The 22368-nt window shown below is 46.7% G+C and overlaps 1 protein-coding gene across 4 annotated transcripts in view; it reads right to left on the bottom strand.

Moving 5' to 3' along the window:
• PDE1C (phosphodiesterase 1C) overlaps positions 1–22368 on the bottom strand; it is a 1454702-nt gene that overhangs the window by 388453 nt on the left and 1043881 nt on the right. For all 4 annotated transcript variants that reach the window (XM_077269307.1, XM_077269309.1, XM_077269308.1 and 1 more), the window contains one exon: positions 8829–8929. In XM_077269307.1, coding sequence (XP_077125422.1) covers positions 8829–8929 — 101 coding nt within the window. The remainder of the gene's footprint in view (positions 1–8828; positions 8930–22368) is intronic.

Genomic DNA, 22368 nt, shown 5'->3' with positions numbered 1-22368 from the left:
TTAATCCGGTGTCTTTTCGATTGGCGCTTCCGGCCTCTTTTGCTATCCATAATGTCTTCCATAGATCTTTATTGTGGAAATATGTGGTGCCCGTTGTTCCCTCTGTTGATCCTCCGGCCCCTGTTTTGGTTGATGGGGAGTTGGAGTACGTGGTTGAGAAGGTTTTGGATTCTCGTTTTTCGAGGCGGAGGCTTCAGTACCTTGTCAAATGGAAGGGTTATGGCCAGGAGGATAATTCTTGGGTTTTTGCTTCTGATGTCCATGCTGATCTGGTCCGTGCCGTTCATCTGGCTCGTCCTGATTGGCCTGGGGGCACTGGTGAGGGTTCGGTGACCCCTCCTCAAGGGGAGGGTACTGTTGTGAATTCTGCTTTTGGGTTCCCTCCGGTGGTAGTAGGTGGTAATGCAGTTGTCCCTGGGTTGCAGTCCTGGTCAGGTGTGTCTGCTGATTGCAGTTCTGACTGGGGTATTTAGGTGTGCAGGATTCATTAGTCCTTGCCAGTTGTCAATTGTTGTTGGGAGGTGTAGGACCTCTGCCTGGTTCCTCCTGCCTTTCTGCCAAATCAGCAAAGATAAGTGTCTGTTTTTTTTTTCCTGTGGCACACATGCTGTGTGCTTCACAATTCAGTGCTATTCTTTGTGTTTTCTTGTCCAGCTTAGATTGTGTCTGTATTTTCTCAGTCTTGTTGGATTCTCTGGAGTGGCAGATATACATTCCATGTCTTTAGTTAGATTGTGGAACTTTTTGTATTATCTGTTGTGGATATTTTTGGAAGGGTTTTAATACTGACCGCCTAGTAATCTGTCCTATCCTTTCCTATTTAGCTAGAGTGGCCTCTTTTGCTAAATCCTGTTTTCTACCTGCATGTGTCTATTCTCCTACTCACAGTCATTATTCGTGGGGGGCTGCCTATCCTTTGGGGGTCTGCTCTGAGGCAAGATAGCATTCCTATTTCCATCTATAGGGGTATTTAGTCCTCCGGCTGTGTTGAGGTGTCTAGGGTTTGTTAGGCACACCCCACGGCTACTTCTAGTTGCGGTGTTAGTTCAGGATTTGCGGTCAGTACGGGTTCCACTGACTCCAGAGAAAGTTTTCATGCGGCTCCAAGGTCACCAGATCATAACACTCTGACCCTTGTACCTTGGTGATCCTCCTGCCTTTGACTTGTATTCACGTGTATGACCCCGGCTTGTGTATGACCCCGGCTTGTCTCTGACCCCGTCTCTTGGCATCCATCTCTGTTGCTACGTTCTCTGTCTGGCCTTTTGATTCTCTGGCTTGTACCCCGACCACGTCTTCCATCTCACATTTTCAGATCCTGCGCTCATGTTTGGCTCTTTGAGCCTTGGCTTAGTATTTTGACTATGTGTATTACTGCTCCTCCTTGTACTTCTGTTCTTGATCGTTTCTGACTCAGTTCATCTGACCACTCTCTCATTACCGGTGACACCTGTGTTGATGCTCTGTGTTGCTACACTTAGTGTTTTACCTCTCTTCCCTGACCAGCTCCCCCTGGTGGAGGTTTCACTACATTATCACTAACCTTACAATTAAACGAGATTTTGCATTTTTTTTCTCTGGTCATGGATCCGCTGCATAACTTCGCGGATCAAGTGTCCAGTTTGACGCAGATGGTGAGATATTTTTCTGTAAAACATCAGTCCCTTGTCAAGTCTCATACCCACTTACAGAAAAAACTGACTGAGACTGTTAAGACCATGCAGGGAAGCAACTCTCATATTGTTCGTCTACCTGATGACTCTGTAGATGTTGTTTTGCACTCTCCGGAACCTTCGGTTAAACTTCCAGACACGTTTTCTGGCAAAAAAGATAAATTTCATATTTTCAGGGAGAGTTGTAAATTATGTTTTTTTTCTTAGACCTCAACCTTCTGGGGATGAGACTCAGCGGGTAGGGATTATCATCTCCTTACTTAGGGAGGGTCCCCAATCCTGGGCTTTCTCTCTGCCCCCTACTGCCCCTGAATGGAGGTCGGTAGATAGGTTCTTTGAGGCCTTAGGACTTATCTATGATGAACCGAACCCTGTTAGGGTGGCAGAGGACACCATTATGGGTCTGGTTCAGGGGAAGCACTCTGCCGAATGGTATAGCTCCGAGTTCCATCGATGGTCGGCAAAGGGGTCTTGGGATGACTCCGCACTGAGATGTCTATTCAGAAAGGGACTGTCTGATTGCTTGAAGGGTGCTCTGGCACTCCATCCACCTCCCAGCTCTTTGGAGGAGGCTATGACTCAGGCTATCGGTATGGATCGGAGGCTATGGGAGAGAGGGATTCCGTTTTTCCCTGCTAACCATGATGTATTGCTTCCATCTGAACATATGGAGGTGGGAGTCACCGACCTCCAGGAGAAAGAGAGGAAATTGCGGTGTGATGGAAAGCTGATTTTTACTGCGGAGATCCCGGACATTGGAAAAAGGACTGCCCCTCCTGTCCACTGTCTAACAAGCGGCTGAGTCTGGGTGATCATCGTGGAGGTCACTCAGAATCTCAGGTACCTTTTTCTTCACTTGAAAAGATACCGTTAAAGGTGGAACTTGGTGTTGAGAATGGCTTTGTCCATACTTCGGCTTTTGTAGACTGTGGGTCCTGAACCTGATTGACTCCAAGCTGGTAGCAAGCTGTAGATTAGAAACAGTTAGGTTGGAGACTCCCCTAAAAATTGTGGTTATTGACTCTACACCTCTCACAAAGGATGGTCTCCATTTCATTTCTAAAAGAATTCACCCTCGGGGTGGGGGTCCTGCACCAGGAGAGCATGTCATGCTTTGTTTTGGATAACCTCCCTGCTAGCCTGGTGTTGGGGTTTCCCTGGTTGCAACGGCATAACCTGGTTATTGACTGGGGGTCCTGGGATATTGGTAAATGTGGACCTAGTTGTTCTGAAAATTGTCTTGCTACTGTGTCTGTGTCATCCGTCAGTCTGGAGGGTATTCCGAAGTACCCTATAGGACTTTGAGGATGTGTTCTCTGAAAAGCAGGCTGATGTTCTACCACCACACCGCCCATTCAATTGTGCCATTGATCTTGTTCTCGATGCCAAATTGCCCAAAGCCCATCTGTACAATCTCCCTGGCCCTGAGCGTGCTGCTATGAAGGAGTATATCTCTGAGAGCCTCCGTAAAGGGCAAATTCGGCCATCTGTCTCTCCCGTGGCGGCGGGGTTCTTTTTTGTAAAAAAAAAAGATGTTGGTTTACGCCCATGCCTCGATTTTTCGAGAACTGAATAAGATAACAGTGAGAAACACTTATCCTCTCCCACTTATACCTGATTTGTACTATCAATTGTCGGGGGCCAGGTGGTTTTCTAAGTTGGTCCTCAGGGGACCGTACAATCTCATCTGTATGCGGGAGGAGGGTGAGTGGAAAACTGTGTTTCTCACCTCTGAGGGTCTGTTTGAAAATTTGGTCATGCCGTTCGGTTTGACTAACGAACCAGCGGTATTCCAGAATTTCATTAACCATGTTTTTTCTGACTTTATTGGATGCCTTGTGGTAGTTTATCTTGATGATATACTCATATATTCCTCTAATAGAGTAAGTCAAATGAGTCATCTTCGTGCGGTTCTCCAGAGGCTCAGGGAGAACTCACTCTTTGCCAAACTGGAGAAGTGTTCATTTTTTACTCAAGAATTGTCCTTTCTATGGGTCATTTTGTCCACTGAGGGGGTTCGTATGGACCCTAGGAAGGTACAGGCCATTGTGGATTGGGTGCAACCCAGAGATCTCAAGGGTCTTCAGCGATTTCTGGGTTTCGCTAATTACTACAGAAAATTCATCAAGGGGTTTTCTCAAGTGGTCAAACCCCTCACTGAACTCACTCAAAAGGGGGCTGATCTCAAAAACTGGTCAGCTCTATTTGTGGCGGCGGTTTCTTCATAAAAAAAGTTTCATGACTGCCCCTGTACTGGTTCAACCTGATTTGTCTAAACCATTTATCATAGAGGTGGACGCCTCTCAGGTGAGGTTGGGGGCTGTGTTCTCCCAGGGGCCCACCACATTAACTAACTTAAGACCCTGTGCCTTTTCAAGAAAATTTTCCACTGCTGATAGGAATTATGATGTGGGTAACCAGGAGTTATTGGCCATTAAATTGGCATTTGAAGAATGGAGGCATTTTTTGGAGGGGCGGTCCATTGTATCACTGTCATTACTGATCACAAGAACCTGTCTTACATCGAGCCCGCCAAACTTTTAACTCCGAGACAAGCAAGGTGGTCATTTTTTTTCCCCGATTTCAGTTTTCCATCACTTTCAGACCAGGGTCCAAGAATGTGAAGGCGGATGCCTTGTCTCACAGCTTAGGTCTAGTATCACCTCCTGAGCCTCCTTCCTCCATTCTTCAGCATGGGGTGGTGGTGGTTGTGGTGTCCCTGAAATTGGAACAGGAGATTCATGAGGCCCAATCTCTAGCTCCATCGTCCATACCTGAAAATAAGCTCTTTGTGCCTGTCCAGTATCAGTTAAGGGTGCTTCGGGAGTTCCATGACTCTGCTCTAATTGGGCATCCTGGAATCTCGGCCACTCGTAAAGCCATCACTAGGCTGTTTTGGTGGCCCTCATTGACTTCTGACATCATTGGGTTTGTGGCGTCCTGTGAGACTTGGGCCTGCCAAAAACTTCCCACAACCAGCCGGCTGGGGAATTGGTTCCACTGCCAATTCCGGATAGACCGTGAACTTATCTGTCCATGGATTTTATCACCGATCTCCCCCCTCTAATGGCAAAACTGTGATCTCGGTAGTTATTGATAGGTGTTCAGTAAACAAGCACATTTTGTACCATTAACGGGCCTCCCTAATGCTGAGACTCTATCTAAACTATTTATTGAGCATGTGATCTATTTGCATGGTGTGCCTGTCAGTGTGGTGTCTGATAGAGGGGTGCAATTTGTGGCAAAATTCTGGAGGGCTTTTTGTAAAAGGCTGGGCATCAGTCTGACCTTTTCATCGGCCTATCATCCTGAGACCAACGGTCAGACTGAAAGGACCAATCAGTCTTTGGAGCAGATTTAACGGTGTCTTGTCACATCTAGACAGAATGATTGGTGCTCTGCAATACCGATAGCGGAATTCGCTTTCAATAACCGTGTCAATCAGTCCACTGGTACTTCTCCATTCTTCTGCAACTATGGGTTTCACCCTCACTTTGGTGAGTTTTCCTGGCTGGATTTGGGGTGTCCAGGGGCTGATTCGGCCTTTCTGCAGTTGGGGGAGGTCTGGAGGGAGGTTCAGAGAAACATTGGGGAGGCTCAGGGTAAATATACATTTTTTGCGGATAAACGATGTTCTGTGGGGCTGGCTTATCAGGTGGGAGATAAGGTATGTTATTCACCAAAATATAAGGCTGAGAATTCCCTCTGTTAAGTTGGGTCCCAAGTTTATTGGTCCGTATGAAATTTTAGAGGTGATTAATCCTGTAGCCTTTCACCTGCGTTTGCCTCCGTTGTTGCGGATCCCCAATGTGTTCCATAAGGCACTTCTGAAGCCATTGGTGCCCTCCTCTGGTGAGTCTCCCTCACACCCACCACCTGTTGTGGTAGATGGCCAGACCGAGTATGAGGTGAAATTGGTTGGTGGATTCTCCTATGCTCCGCCGTTCACTTCAGTACTTGGTCAATTGGAAAGGGTACGGTCCTGAGGACCAGTCATGGGTGCCGACACGTTCGTTCCATGCTGATCGTTTGGTCCGGGCCTTTCACGCTCATCATCCAGGGAAGCCTGGGGGTCCTGTGGCCCCCCATTGAGAGGGGGGTACTGCCATGGTCCAGTCCGGAGATATTTTCTGCTTTCCTCTCTCGGGACTGGTCATGCAGGGGTTAATTTCCTCGGCCTCAATCTGGAGCTAGCTGGGCTATTTCAGTCCATCACAGCCTGCTGACCAGTGTTATTGATAGCGCAAGCTTCCAGTTTAGAGCCTCTGACCCTTGTGCCTTGGTGATCCTCCTACCTTTGACTTGTATTCACGTGTATGACCCCGGCTTGTCTTTGACCCCGTCTCTTGGTATCCGTCTCTGCTGCTGCGTTCTCTGTTTGGCTTTTTGATTCTCTGGCTTGTACCCCGACCATGTCTTCCGTCTCACATTTTTGGATCCTGCGCTCATATTTGGCTCTCTGACCCTCAGCTTAGTATTTTGACTATGTGTATTGCTGCTCCTTCTTGTACGTCTGTTCTTGATCGTTTCTGACTTAGTTCGTCTGACCACTCTCTCATTACGTGTGACACAAGTGCTGTTGCTATGTGTTGCTACACTTAGTGTTTAACCTCTCTTCCCTCACCAGCTCCCCCCTGGTGGAGGTTTCACTACAATAGTTTTTGCATCACCACATTTTCAGAGCTATAAATTTTCCATATTTTGGCCTACAGGGTCACGTGAGGGCTTGTTTTTTGTGGGACAAGTCGACGTTTTTATTGGCACCATTTTCAGTCACATGACATTTTTTAGTCGCATTCTATTATGATTTTTGTAAGGCAGAATGCACAAGACAGCAATTCGGGATCTTTTTTGGTGGGGGTTATGCTGTTCCATGTGTTTGATAAAATTGATCAGGCAGTTTTATTCGTTCGTCAGTGCAATTACAGCGTACCTCATTTATATAGCTTTACACGTTTTGGCGCTTTTACACAATAAAAACTATTTTATAGAAAAGGTAATTATTTTTGCATCACTTTATTCTGAGACTTATAACTTTTTTATTTTTCTGCTGATGGAGCTGAATGGTGGCTTGTTTTTTGTGGCACGCTTCTTAAGGACCGCAAAAACAGAGATACGCACAATCATTGTAAGGCCGGTTTCACACGTCAGTGGCTCCGGTACGTGAGGTGACAGTTTCCTCACATACCGGAGCCACTGACACACGTAGACACATTAAAATCAATGCATCTGTGCAGATGTCATTGATATTTTGCGGACCGTGTCTCCGTGTGCCAAACACAGAGACATGTCAGTGTTCGTTGGAGCGCACGTATTACACGGACCCATTAAAGTCAATGGGTCCGTGTAAAACACATACCGCACATGGACATTCTCCGTGTGCCTTGCAGGAGACAGTGCTCCAGTAAGCGCTGTCCCCCCCACATGATGCTGAAGCCGCGATTCACATCTTCTCTGCAGCAGCGTTTGCTGTAAAGAAGATATGAATAATCCATTTTTTTTAGTGGTATTTCGTGTTTAAAATAAAGCTCCATGTCCCCACCCCCTGTGCGCCCCCCCGCTGTTCTGAAAATACTCACCCGGCTCCCTCGTTGGCTGTCGCTGCTTCCTGTCCTGGCCGCACCTTCTACTGTATGCGGTCACGTGGGGCCGCCGATTACAGTCATGAATATGCGGCTCCACCTCCCATAGGGGTGGAGCCGCATATTAATTACTGTAAATGAGCGGCCCCACGTGACCGCATACAGTAGAAGGTGCGGCCAGGACAGGAAGCAGCGACAGCCAACGAGGGAGCCGGGTGAGTATTTTCAGAACAGCGGGGGGGCGCACAGGGGGTGGGGACATGGAGCTTTATTTTAAACACGAAATACCACTAAAAAAATGGATTATTCATATCTTTTTTACAGCAAACGCTGCTGCACAGAAGATATGAATCGCGGCTTCAGCACGATGCAGGGGACAGCGCTAAACTTTAGCGCTGTCTCTCCTGCACGGTCCGTGTGGTACCCAGGCGGCACACGGCTGCCGCACGTGTGCCACACGAATGGCCTACGTGAGCTCACGGACACATGGACACGGATAACTCCGGTACCGATTTCTTACAGTACCGGAATTATCTGGACGTGTGAGACTGGCCTAAGCAATGGTGCTGCGCAAATGTCAGGTTTTTTACATGGACCATGCGTCTGTGTAAAAAACCTGTCAGTTTTTTTTGTACTGCACAGACAAATGCATGCCACACACTTGCGCACTGATGACACACGGATGACATCCATGCGTCATTAGCGTTACACAGGGCAAGTAGAGAGCGTGAGGATAAGCAACAGATTTGGAGCATCTTATGGATGTGCCAATTCTGTGGTGGCTTAGGGCTGATGTTGGTAGACTGGGGGGGGGGAATATCTCTGAAACTTTCTCAGGTTATAAATATCAACCCACAGGTGTCTGTTTAGCCTTTGCTGGTTTGAATTTATAAGGGGACCCTACATCATTTTTTTTTCTGGGATCCCCGTAAATTAACCAGGAGAGGCTAATCAAAAAGCTGTGAGCTGTTATTAATAGTCTGGGAACCTTATGGGGTATTGACCCATGTCCCAGATTATTAGCATTAGTCCCCAGCCATGGGCTTTCCCTCTGCTGGTTATGAAAATTGCACAGGAGCCCACAACAATTTTTTTTTTTAATTCTTTATTTTACACATGAGGTACACAGCTGCTGCTGCTGCTAATTGGAATAATTTTCTGGGAGAAACTCTTAATTTTTTTCTGGAACAATTTCAATGGTTCCAACATTTTCGGCCATGGCTGTATGACACAAGAGAGTATGTTGGAAGGTAAAAAAAAAATCCAGAAATATAGCAATTTAGCTATGCCAGTTGATAATTTGAAAGAAGAGAATAAGTAGAGAAGTAGAGCTATGTGAGAAAAGTTTTGAAACAAACTGTCTAATCTATAGTTTTAAGGTGCTGAATAGTCTGGAAGAAAAGTCAATGTGTTTCAGCTACTTCAAAGCAACTTCACATTATTTCTTAAAGTAGAATTATGGATGAGAACATAAAAATCTCTACATACTTATTATTGGCATACAGGTAATATAGATTGGAAAAGAAGAGTAGAAAATGTATAAGAGAAGATAAAAAAAACAATATTTCTGTACCTTGTTTGGATGTGGAAGTTGTTTGTAGTGCCAGTGTGCTCATAATCATGGACCGCAGCAGCAAAAATCATGGCAAATATTTCCAGTTCTGTAAGCCAATGCTAAAATGCAATAAGAGATAGGTGAAATTCATGGTAAAATACTGATGATAGTTATTAATATATATCCAGATAACCAGTATACAGTGGAAAATTCAAATCTTACTCATACACATTCAATATATAATATAATTATATGTAAAAAAAAAATTGCTAGTTACATTTTTACTATTGATATGACCAAATAAAAATGCAGGAAATAACTTGGAGCTGATCTGAGTATGACAAAATTTTGTAGTAGAAAGCTCCATGGGTGCTTGCTTGGATAACTTGAAAGTAATGCTTCCATTTGCAGCAATGCTGCCTTTTTGCACATGTTCTGAGCTCTATTGCATTTTTATAGCAATTTCTAATCCATTTTTGGTGAATATTTGACACACTGCATTATTTTTTACTTTACAAAAAATTGTAAATCTTCAATTAAAAACACAATTGCGATTTTAAGCATCTTTCAGTCTTCGAATAGAAGATTTTGGAGAAATAATACATCAGAAAATGCACAGCTACACTGCATCTTTAAACATGCAGTGGGCATGAATTTGCATTTCTGCTTGAACTGCTAGGCTATGTTCACACATTGCATTTTTGCTGCCTTTTTCTAATGCAAATTTTAATCTGTGTTTAAGCTTTGCTCAGTATTTATTGTGTTTTTATGCTGTGTTTTTACAGCTGTACTTTTATTGATGCATTTTTACTGTCTTTTGTGCATGACGATAAAGTTTAGTGGCCCAAAAAAACCATGATTTAACTTCCTTAGGTTTTTGCAGCAAAAACTGATACCTGAGTTTTTTGCTCCAATTTTGCACTTACTCACTCTTTCCTATGGGTGAAAAAACGTTGCAGATGTGCTGAAAAAAACATCGAAAGGAGTAACATGCTGCAGTTTTCAAAAAGCAGCAGTTTTCCAAGTCATTGAGGAAAATAAAAACAATGTATTTGCATGAGATTTCTGAAATCTCATAGGCTTTGCTGGTACTGTAAAACAGCTTAAAATTTGCATTAAAAATGCAGCAAACAATTATGCAAATTTTTAAAAAACAGAACACTGGATGGATGTGCAGCGCCCCAGAGTTCTGGTCGTTGCAGTACTGTGGCTTCGCCGCTAAGGGGAGCCATGGTACGTTCGATGGCACCGAAGGAGTTCCTCCAATCAGGTATCACAGACACCAATATGTTTCACAGCTGGGCCTCCGGGGGGAGCTAAGGGTGCTATTGATTAGGCCACTCCCCACCATAGTGGGTAAACTGGGGGTCAGGCAGAAAGTTAGAGAGAACGCTGACGGGATTGAACGGAGCAACACCCTGTGGCAGGGGGTGTTGTGAAGGGAGAGACTGTAGGGTCTCTGCCAGGGGTGGGATCCTGGCAGAGGCTTGGCATTGAAAGAACGTAACGGGTCCGCGCAGGCTCCTGGAAGCGGCGGGACTCAAGGAAAGGACTAGAAGCGAGACAGATTGTGCTGAGTGAGAAACGAGATCAAGCAGAAGGAGAATACCAGCAGGGGTTTTGTTGAAAGAGGCAGCACCCTGCTGAGGCGCAATACCGGTGGCCGGAACGCCGAGGGAGTGGATTAGAATACAGCTTCAAGCCATACTCCAAACAGCGGCAGGACAGTCGGTCTCAGGCGGGCTGTCTACCACATATCACCTATGAAGTCTTGGGGGGCAATTGCGGGAGAGGGGCGTCTCTAGGGTCCCGGAAGAACTCCAGGCCTACCTGACAAACGGGTGCCATTCCAACCTGAATACAGGGAAGGGGTGGATTACAGAGGAACATCAAATCGAGTTGTGAGGGAACTTAAGAAACAGACACAACCGTTGTGGGGTCACTTTCCGTGAGCACAGCAGGGAAGGACTACAACACATAGCGCTAAGAAGGAAGGCACAGATTTCCACCTGAGAGGAGAACTCTGGAGGTGCCATTGGACCGGCCGGACTTGCGTAGCCTGGTGAACCGTATTCTGGACTGAGGACTCAGAGATCTCCAGTAAAGAGGTAAAGAGACTGCAACCTGGTGTCCTCATTATTTACCGCGACTTACACCCCACAACCGCACCGCTACATCGCTACCATTACTACCATCTATTACGCCGGACGTCCCCCACTGATGGACAGGGCCACGGACCGGGTCTAGCCACCGTGACAACCCCGAGACTGAGACCCAGAGGCCCGGCTCCGGGTATCCCCTCGGCCCTGCGGCGGTGTGGGGGCGCGCCGCAGACTTGGCGTCACGAACAGGATCTACTTAAGCCTGAAGAATCAGGTCATGTGTGCCTAGAGACTGTGATTTACTGTGCTTGGACTGTACTTTATTGTAAGATTGTGCTGCGCCATTAGCCGCCAAAAAGTTCCCGCCAAAAGGCGCCGCCATTGCTACACCCAAGGGGAAGGAGGGCGTGTTATGGGCGGAGACTCCCAGTGTGGCGCGAGAAATGGCTACCGCCCCCTGCACTTCTGGCTGCAGAGGAATGACCTGCCCCAAAGCAGAAGAGAAACACCCCTTGATATGCAACGGCGAGAGGCTGGTGACGGAGAAGCCCAACCTCAGAGAAATGGCGGAGTTAGGTGCATGCACTGCCACCGACTATCAGGCAGCGATGATGAACGGCGAGTGCCTGAGCGAGGAAGAAGCAGTTCCGGCCTGCCCTTCTTCAACGGAGATGGACCGGAGGCCTGCGGATCCGACAGCGGAGTTACGTCCACCAATCCCGACCTCGGAGTTAGAGGAGGAGGAACCACAGCCAGCGGAGCCGAGTCCGAGCATCCCATTGGAGGAGCCCCGGTCCGGGCTGCAGCAGACTCCAGTGTCCTCGTTAACGGACCAGAGCAACGCCGGTGGAACCACATCAGGCGCAGGTATGGGCGGCGCCCCTACTCCCCTGGACGGTTCTGCTCTCCCGACCGATCCTCCCCACAACAGTAACCCCACGTTTACAATCGACCGAGCGGTTCTCACCCCCGGCGCGTTGGGGAAGTTGTTACCACCATTGCCAACCAGGTGGGGAGAGCCCATAGAAATGGACCCAGGAGGGGTGATGTTCCGATGGGATGTTCCCTGGGTCGAGCAGGATGGGATTCCAATGGAAGGTCTCACTATTGCGATACTTACCTGGGACCAATACAAACAATGCGTGCTCCAGCATTGGGGACAGCGCACCGAAGTTGAAAGACGGGAACTGCAGAGTAAAAAAATGATCTATGATGGGACGGATGCTGTCAGGCGAGGGACGGTGGCGGCATTCCACCCAAAGAAGGGGTGGGGTTCCATTTGGGAGTCGGGTCTACCTACTGGCATCTTCGTTGCCGGCTATGATGTGGAAACTCCCTGCTGTGATCGAGAAGGAGAACCACTCCGGGAGGGGGATCAGGTGACGTATACCCGTCACTGGAACACACAAGGATGGCGTGCCCGGAAAGTTCAGCGATACGAGTCTGAGAGAATGGCACCTGTGGCCCCAACTGTGGTCAATCCAGGGCTGCCAGACCTTGTTACTGTTTCTACTGTACGCTTTGTAGCAGCTCCTGAACTTGCCGACAGAGTTAGGCTTCAAATTCAGACAGCAGGCGACCAGGTGGTCCCTGCGGAGCTTGCCGCTGGTGTCCGTGCTACAGTGGCCGGGGTTCAGGAACCCAAGCCACCAGAAAAAGAGTAAACCTCGGAAATCTGAAAATGTAAATAGTTACTGTTTGTTCTTTTATTCCTTTAAGTTGCTGCTAAACCCGCCCAGGGTTAATGGATCCCTCTGTTGACCCGGGATCCTCTTTGTTTGTTTTCCTTTTCTGAAGTTGTTGCACAAAAGTTACACGAACTGCAGAAATCATGGACTGTGCATGATTCGAACTTCCCTTGTAAATAGTTTGCACCTTCTTAAAGGTGCTCCCTACTGGTTTTAGCCAAAGACACTTTGCGAAGATATTTGCCCTATTTGTTTGAGCCAAAGACACTTTGTGAAGATACCTTTCCTACCGGTTCTAGTTAAAGACACTTTGCGAAGATACCATGCCGGAACCTTTGCATGGGCCGGTAGGCTGAGAAGACGAGCTACCTTAGAAAGACTTGGTCTCCTCTTAAAGGGGATGTGAGAAACTGAACTTGAGAGAGATACTGTTGCAGAACAGTAATGCCATAATGATGCCTTGAAAAAGAAATGTAACTGTTTTACATGCTAAGTTATATGTGTTGAATTTGTTGAAATGTCTAAATAATGTTTTGCAGAAAGAAAAGATGCAGAGAGCCCGTAGGGGTAGAGATAGAGGTCTGCATAGTTGAAAGTAAGCAAAGTAATAATGAAGGTGAGGATAGAAGGTAAACCCCGCGTCCCCATTGAAAGTTACTTTGTTACTAAGGACAGAGAGTGAACCCGTAGGGGTTAGAGAGTGAGTCCTTAAAGGAGCCGAGTAGAGCTGGCTCAGAGTTCTTTAAACGAAAGGAATGTTATGTCTATACCATGTATAGTAGAGAAAGGCAGTAGGCCCTGGCTGAACGGGGCGGTCCTGTAAAAGAAAGGAGAGGCAGTAGGTCTGGTGCCATAGGGACAGGCGGTCCTGCAGGTTCAAAGTAGGAGAATGTGAAGTTACCTTACCCTGTAATGTGATTATAGGAAGGCCTTTGGTAAACTAAGAGTGTATGTTTCCTAAAGGCAATGTTAATTTATTGTTCCAGAATTTGCACTAAGTAGAATACCCGGTTGGGTAACAGGAGTTATGCATAGCCTGTAATTTATAATGTTGACCATGTTTGTAACGTTAAAAGTGTCCTCACCTCCCATAAAGGGAAGCCTGTTCAAGTATACTTATTGTTTTGCACTCAACAAAATTGTATGTCTGTTTACTAATCTGTATTGTTGTTTTTCTTCCCAGTCCCGGAGTACTGTGTTTAACCAGGGGGGAGTGCAGCGCCCCAGAGTTCTGGTCGTTGCAGTACTGTGGCTTCGCCGCTAAGGGGAGCCATGGTACGTTCGATGGCACCGAAGGAGTTCCTCCAATCAGGTATCACAGACACCAATATGTTTCACAGCTGGGCCTCCGGGGGGAGCTAAGGGTGCTATTGATTAGGCCACTCCCCACCATAGTGGGTAAACTGGGGGTCAGGCAGAAAGTTAGAGAGAACGCTGACGGGATTGAACGGAGCAACACCCTGTGGCAGGGGGTGTTGTGAAGGGAGAGACTGTAGGGTCTCTGCCAGGGGTGGGATCCTGGCAGAGGCTTGGCATTGAAAGAACGTAACGGGTCCGCGCAGGCTCCTGGAAGCGGCGGGACTCAAGGAAAGGACTAGAAGCGAGACAGATTGTGCTGAGTGAGAAACGAGATCAAGCAGAAGGAGAATACCAGCAGGGGTTTTGTTGAAAGAGGCAGCACCCTGCTGAGGCGCAATACCGGTGGCCGGAACGCCGAGGGAGTGGATTAGAATACAGCTTCAAGCCATACTCCAAACAGCGGCAGGACAGTCGGTCTCAGGCGGGCTGTCTACCACATATCACCTATGAAGTCTTGGGGGGCAATTGCGGGAGAGGGGCGTCTCTAGGGTCCCGGAAGAACTCCAGGCCTACCTGACAAACGGGTGCCATTCCAACCTGAATACAGGGAAGGGGTGGATTACAGAGGAACATCAAATCGAGTTGTGAGGGAACTTAAGAAACAGACACAACCGTTGTGGGGTCACTTTCCGTGAGCACAGCAGGGAAGGACTACAACACATAGCGCTAAGAAGGAAGGCACAGATTTCCACCTGAGAGGAGAACTCTGGAGGTGCCATTGGACCGGCCGGACTTGCGTAGCCTGGTGAACCGTATTCTGGACTGAGGACTCAGAGATCTCCAGTAAAGAGGTAAAGAGACTGCAACCTGGTGTCCTCATTATTTACCGCGACTTACACCCCACAACCGCACCGCTACATCGCTACCATTACTACCACCTACTTCACCGGACGTCCCCCACTGACGGACAGGGCCACGGACCGGGTCTAGCCACCGTGACAACCCCGAGACTGAGACCCAGAGGCCCGGCTCCGGGTACCCCTCGGCCCTGCGGCGGTGTGGGGGCGCCGCAGATGCACCAACTAGATGGGTCATACTCGACTGCCATTCCTGGGGCAGAGAACAGCAAATCCTTGCCGTGCACTGTGTGTCTGCTGGGAAGATTGACTAGCCTGCAGTCATACAGTGTGACAACAGACTTTTCATTTTAGACTAGACAAACCCTTTAATATGCTATTCATATTTTGAAAATACATTGATTCACAATATCTTTATATACAGTGTCAGTCTTCCTTTACTATGCTCTACAGTATAAGCATGTTATATGAAATCGAATTTTGTGCTTATTATTTTTGTCTCATGAAGTATCATTACTTATTGAGTCTTGGACATACAGTTGGAATCAGAAGTTTACATACACTATATAAAAAGACACATATTCATGTTTTTCTCAATATCTGACATCAAATCAGAATAAACCTTTCCCGTTTTAGGTCAATTAGGATTACCATCATTATTAATATTTGCCAAATGCCAGAATAAGGAGAGAGAGAGAATGTTTTAAGGTATTTTTATTACTTACCGTATACACTCGAGTATAAGCCGAGATTTTCAGCCCAAATTTTGGGGCTGAAAGTGCCCCTCTCGGCTTATACTCGAGTCATGATCGGTGGTGGGGTCGGCGGGTGAGCACTGTCATATACTTACCTAGTCCCGGCGATCCTGGCGCTCCCCTGCCTGTCACACTGTCTTCGGTGCCGCAGCCTCTTCCCCTGAGCGGTCACGTGGGACCGCTCATTAGAGAAATGAATAGGCTGCTCCACCTCCCATAGGGGCGGAGCCGCCTATTCATTTCTCTAATGAAGCGGTGCCGGTGACCGCTGACAGAGGAAGAGGCTGCGGCACCGAAGACAGGCAGGGGGAAGGAGCGGGACGCCGGGAGCAGGTAAGTATGTCATATTCACCTGTCCTCGTTCCACACGCCGGGCGCTGTCTCCATCTTCCCGGCGTCTCTCCGCTCTGACTGTTCAGGCAGAGGGCGCGATGATGCATATAGTGTGCGCGCCGCCCTCTGCCTGATCAGTCAGTGCAGAGAGACGCCGGGAAGATGGCGCCGAGGAGCTGCAAGCAAGACAGGTGAGTATGTGTTTTTTTTTTTTTTTATTGCAGCAGCAGCACAGATTTATGTGGAGCATCTATGGGGCAATGGTGCACAGCACTATATGGCACAGCTATGGGGCAACGGTGCAGAGCACTATATGGCACAGCTATGGGGCAATAACGGTGCAGAGCACTATATGGCACAGCTATGGGGCAACGGTGCAGAGCACTATATGGCACAGCTATGGGGCAACGGTGCAGAGCACTATATGGCACAGCTATGGGGCAATGCTGCAGAGCACTATATGGCACAGCTATGGGGCAATAATGGACGGTGCAGAGCACTATATGGCACAGCTATGGGGCAATGGTGCAGAGCACTATATGGCACAGCTATGGGGCAACGGTGCAGAGCACTATATGGCAGAGCTATGGGGCAACGGTGCAGAGCACTATATGGCAGAGCTATGGGGCAACGGTGCAGGGCACTATATGGCACAGCTATGGGGCAATGGTGCAGAGCACTATATGGCACAGCTATGGGGCAACGGTGCAGAGCACTATATGGCAGAGCTATGGGGCAATGGTGCAGAGCACTATATGGCACAGCTATCTATGGGGCAACGGTGCAGAGCACTATATGGCACAGCTATGGGGCAACGGTGCAGAGCACTATATGGCACAGCTATGGGGCAACGGTGCAGAGCACTATATGGCACAGCTATGGGGCAACGGTGCAGAGCACTATATGGCACAGCTATGGGGCAACGGTGCAGAGCACTATATGGCACAGCTATGGGGCAACGGTGCAGAGCACTATATGGCACAGCTATGGGGCAACGGTGCAGAGCACTATATGGCACAGCTATGGGGCAATGGTGCAGAGCACTATATGGCACAGCTATGGGGCAATAATGGACGGTGCAGAGCACTATATGGCACAGCTATGGGGCAATGGTGCAGAGCACTATATGGCACAGCTATGGGGCAACGGTGCAGAGCACTATATGGCAGAGCTATGGGGCAACGGTGCAGAGCACTATATGGCAGAGCTATGGGGCAACGGTGCAGGGCACTATATGGCACAGCTATGGGGCAACGGTGCAGAGCACTATATGGCACAGCTATGGGGCAACGGTGCAGAGCACTATATGGCAGAGCTATGGGGCAATGGTGCAGAGCACTATATGGCACAGCTATCTATGGGGCAACGGTGCAGAGCACTATATGGCACAGCTATGGGGCAACGGTGCAGAGCACTATATGGCACAGCTATGGGGCAACGGTGCAGAGCACTATATGGCACAGCTATGGGGCAATGGTGCAGAGCACTATATGGCACAGCTATGGGGCAATAATGGACGGTGCAGAGCACTATATGGCACAGCTATGGGGCAATGGTGCAGAGCACTATATGGCACAGCTATGGGGCAATAATGGACGGTGCAGAGCACTATATGGCACAGCTATGGGGCAATGGTGCAGAGCACTATATGGCACAGCTATGGGGCAATAATGGACGGTGCAGAGCACTATATGGCACAGCTATGGGGCAATGGTGCAGAGCACTATATGGCACAGCTATGGGGCAACGGTGCAGAGCATTATATATATGGCACAGCTATGGGGCAACGGTGCAGAGCATTATATATTTGGCACAGCTATGGGGCAACGGTGCAGAGCATTGTATATATGGCACAGCTTTATGTGGAGTATCTATGGGGCAATGGTGCAGAGCATTATATATGGCACAGCTTTATGTGGAGCATCTATGGGGCCATAATGAACGGTATGGAGTATCTATTTTTAATTTTGAAATTCACCGGTACCTGCTGCATTTTCCACCCTAGGCTTATACTCGAGTCAATAAGTTTTCCCAGTTTTTTGTGGCAAAATTAGGGGGGTCGGCTTATACTCGGGTCGGCTTATACTCGAGTATATACGGTACTGCAAAGTCAAAAGTTTTTATATACATTTCATTAGTATTTGGTACCATTGCCCTTAAACTGAATGATTTGGGACAAACGTTTGGGATATCCTTCCACAAGCTTCTCACAATAGTTGGTCGGAATTTGGGTCCATTCCACCTGACAAAACTGGTGTAACTGATCCAGGTTTGTATGTCGCCTTGCTCGCACCTGCCTTCTCTGCTTTGCCAATACATTTTCAACAGGAATGAGATCAGGGATTTGTCATGGCCACTCCAAAAGATTGACTTTGTTATCCTTAAGCCACTTTGTTACTATTTTGACAGTATGCTTCGGGTTATTATCCATTTGGAAGACCCATTTCCATCCAAGGTTTAACTTCCTGGCTGATGTCTTGAGATGTTGCTTTAGTATTGCCACATAATCTGATTTTCTCATGATGCCATCTATTTTGTGAAGTGCACCAGTCCCTCCTGCAGAAAAACAATCCTACAACATGATTTTGCCACCCCTGTGTTTCACAGTTGGGATGGTGTTCTTATGCATCCAAGCTTCTCCCTTTTTCCTTCAAACGTAACGATGGTCATTGTGCCCAAAAAGTTCAAATTTAGCTTCATCAGAAAACAAGCCATGTCTACAAAAATGAAAGTCTTTGTTCCTGTATGCCTTTGCAAACATTATTCTGTTTTTTTATGTTTCTTTTGGAGTAATAGCTTCTTCCTGGCAGAGTGGCATTTCATCCCATGTTGATACAGTATTCGCTTCACTGTGGATATTGACACAATCTTACCAGCTTCTGCCAGCATCTTCACAAGGTCTTTTGCTTTTGTTCTTGGGTTGATATTCACATGTCGGATCAAAGTACATTCATCTCTGGGACACAGAACCCATGTCCTTCCTGGGCAGTGTGATGGTTGGACATTCTCATGTTGTTTGTACTTGTGTATAAGTGTTTGTACAGATGAATGGGGCAACTTCAGGTATCTTGAAATTGTACCCAAGGATGAGTCAGACTTGTGCAAGTCCACAATTCTCTTCCTGATATATTGGCTGATTTTTTGAGACTTTCCTATGATGCTACACAAAGAAGAAGTATATTTCATGCGTGCATTAAATTACATCCACAGGTTTGAATCTATTTAACTCAGATGTTGCTAGCAAATCAGAAGCTTCCAAACACATGACATCATCATATGGCCAGTCCAGAATTGTTTAAAGACATAGTAATCTCAGTGTATGTAAACTTTTGACTTTGCAGTAAGTAATAAAAATGCCTTAAAACACTCTCTCTCTCTCTCTCTCTCTCTCTCTCTCTCTCTCATTATTCTGGCATATGGCAAATAATAATAGTTATGGTATTCCTAATTGACCTAAAATAAGAAATTAGGATTACCTGATTTCATGTCAGGATTTATTCTGATTTCATGTCAGATATTGAGAAAAACATGCATATATGTCTTTTTATATAGTGTATGTAAATGTCTGGGTTCAACTGTATCTTCTGCTTCCTTAATTCTGTGGTGTGGTGCCTCCTGTTGGTTCACCATTTTTAACCTTTTTTTAGCTAGATTATAAATGGAAACCAACCAGGTGGGAAGGTGTTTGTAAATGATTGGCCCTGCCATGAAGCACTGATCGGCGGGACTTGGCTTGAACAGTAATCCTGTGCTGACTGTCCCTTTAATGACTCATAGCCTCATATTATGTGGAGCACATAGTATACAAGTCAGATCTATAGGATACACATTATTATTAGACATTGACACACCAGTTTTTCCATTACATGATTTGTTCACACAGTGCGCAGAACACGATAAGTTGCCTTGTTGTATTGTAACAAATTTTCCTCATAATTCATTATTCTGTTAGCTCCATAAAATAATTTGATCGCTAATTGATAAATCACAATGTGATCTATTATGAATGCTTTTCCAGGAGGATTTGAGAATATATTATCTAAATAGCGATTTGTCTTGATCATTATAAAACACTTAACTTCAAAATAGTGAGAATTTGCTAAATGGATGTTTACACTGTTGAATAGTGTTGAGCATTCCGATACTGCAAGTATCGGGTATCGGCCGATATTTGCTGTATCGGAATTCCGATACCGAGTTCCGATATTTTTGCGATATCGGAAATCGGAATCGGAAGTGTGCGGTGCGTATGGTTCCCAGGGTCTGGAGGAGAGGAGACTCTCCTTCAGGCCCTGGGATCCATATTCACGTAAAAATTAAATAATAAAAATAAAAAATATTGATATACTCACCCCTCCAGCGACCCTGGCTCTTAGCGGTGCCTCCGTTCCTAAGAATGCAGGGAGTGAATGACCTTCGATGATGTCGCGGCTTGTGATTGGTCGCGTGAGCGGTCACATGAGCGGTCACGCGACCAATCACAAGCCGCGACGTCATCGAAGGTCCTTCACTCTGCATTCTTAGGGAACGGAGGCAGACGCTTGGACCGGTGAGAGCCGGGGCCGTCAGAGGGGTGAGTATATCAATATTTTTTTTTTTTATTCTTTATTTTATACATGAATATGGATCCCAGGGCCTGAAGGAGAGTTTCCTCTCCTTCAGACCCTGGGAACCATTCCGATATTTTGTGTCCCATTGATATGCATTGGTATCGGGTATCGGTATCGACGATATCCGATATTTTTTGGGTATCGGCCGATCCAATCCGATACCGATACCTTTGCATATCGGAAGGTATCGCTCAACACTACTGTTGAACTTTCTAGATTATGAATGCATATACAGAAGCCTCCTGAGTGTTTCCAAAGTGGAGCAATTCTTGCAGACTTGCTTTCGGTCCCCGGGGTTTATGCACATTTAATTAAGAAGTACTAATCTCACATGAGTTTCGCTAGGATGGTAGACGCTGCCTGCCTAATCTACAGCAATAATTGGTACTGCTTACTATGAACATGCCTTATAAAATATTGTCTGGAAAGTTATATCTCTTTCTAGTCTAAAATGACACCAAGTGGTTTTGAATATACAAAGTAGTTATGGAAATAAACCTTAGGATAAAATATAAACATTCAGCAGTGTATCCAAATCTTAAGGGCCAGTTTAAACAAATCTATTTTCAAGATGTCACAAAAGAGGACTGAAAATCCAGCCAGCCCATGTAGCAAAGATATTGGCAACACAGGTGCAAAATACCTGTCAGGGAGAGACTAGGTGAGTGAGAGCTAATAACTCGGGCCCCTGCAGTTTCCCTCAGACTAGGGAAATCCTGACTGACCCTCTACCTGGAGTTTACACTGAAGGTGTGCATGTCCAGGCCTCGAACCTCACCCTGTCTCCTGAGCTCAGCCCTAGGCTGAAACCTCCGCCCACCACCCAGTGAAGATGTTATTTCCCAATACCCACAGTTAGCACAGACAAGGATAAAGGAAAATATACACCACGCCGCAGTCACTCAGGAATACACTATAAATGTGCAGGGCAAAATAAATACAAATATAGGAAGGAGTAAATAAGACAAAGGAAAATACACCACCAGCAACGAATCTCCAACCACCAGCTCTCCTCACCAGACCGAGATAACAACGCACAAGACAGAAGCTATAATCAGCGACGCCCAAAGATCAGGAGAACTATTTAAAGGCAGTGGGCATGGCCCAGCTTCCAATCCAAGGATTAGGTAAATTAACTCCGGATAAAATCTAGCAGACGCCAATGAGCAAATAGTGGTCAAAAGCGGAATTACCGCTGTCTGTCGGACGACCTGGTCTGAACAGCGTCCGACATGACAATACCAAATAGACAGCCACTCACAACCTACCAATTAATGGCCAAGATATGCAAGCTCACAACTTAACATCAAGGGTCCTCACGCTTGCGAGTCCTATCACTAATCTAGTAGCAAAGCTCACAGCCTACCAATTAATGGAGGGGCTGCATCCTGTAGTGCATTTATTTAGAGACCTGGGCAGGAAAATGGTGCTGCCTCTTTTTCAGCTGTATTTTTGAATTTTTGGAGGATTTTCAGTCCTCTTTTGTGGCTTTGCTACTAGATTAGTGATAGGACTTGTAAGCGTGAGGACCCTTGACGCTGGGTTGCAAGCTTACACATCTTGGCCAGAATATCGACCAATACCTCATATATTTTATATGTATTTTGTGCACTTTACTTTTCAGGGTGCAGCCAAGCCTGTTCACATGGGATGCATTGAGAGAGTGCTGTCTAGCCCACCTAATCGAATAGTATGGGCATGACTAATAGGCTGTGAACCAGACAATATGCATTACCTGCATGTGAACAGAGCCCTATACAGGCCTTTATTGTGCAAACATATACCAACCATTCACCCCTTCCATTAACTGGCAGGCTGCGAGTGGCTGTCTATTTGGCATTTTGCACCTGTTTTGCTAACATCTTTGCTACATGGGCTGGCAACATCCTGTAGTGCATTTGTTCAGAGAACTGG

This window comes from Ranitomeya variabilis, chromosome 6, assembly GCF_051348905.1.
Source record: "Ranitomeya variabilis isolate aRanVar5 chromosome 6, aRanVar5.hap1, whole genome shotgun sequence".
Lineage (NCBI taxonomy): Eukaryota > Metazoa > Chordata > Amphibia > Anura > Dendrobatidae > Ranitomeya > Ranitomeya variabilis.
Note: the sequence above shows the minus strand (reverse complement) of the source record. Positions and strands in the feature narration are given on the sequence as shown.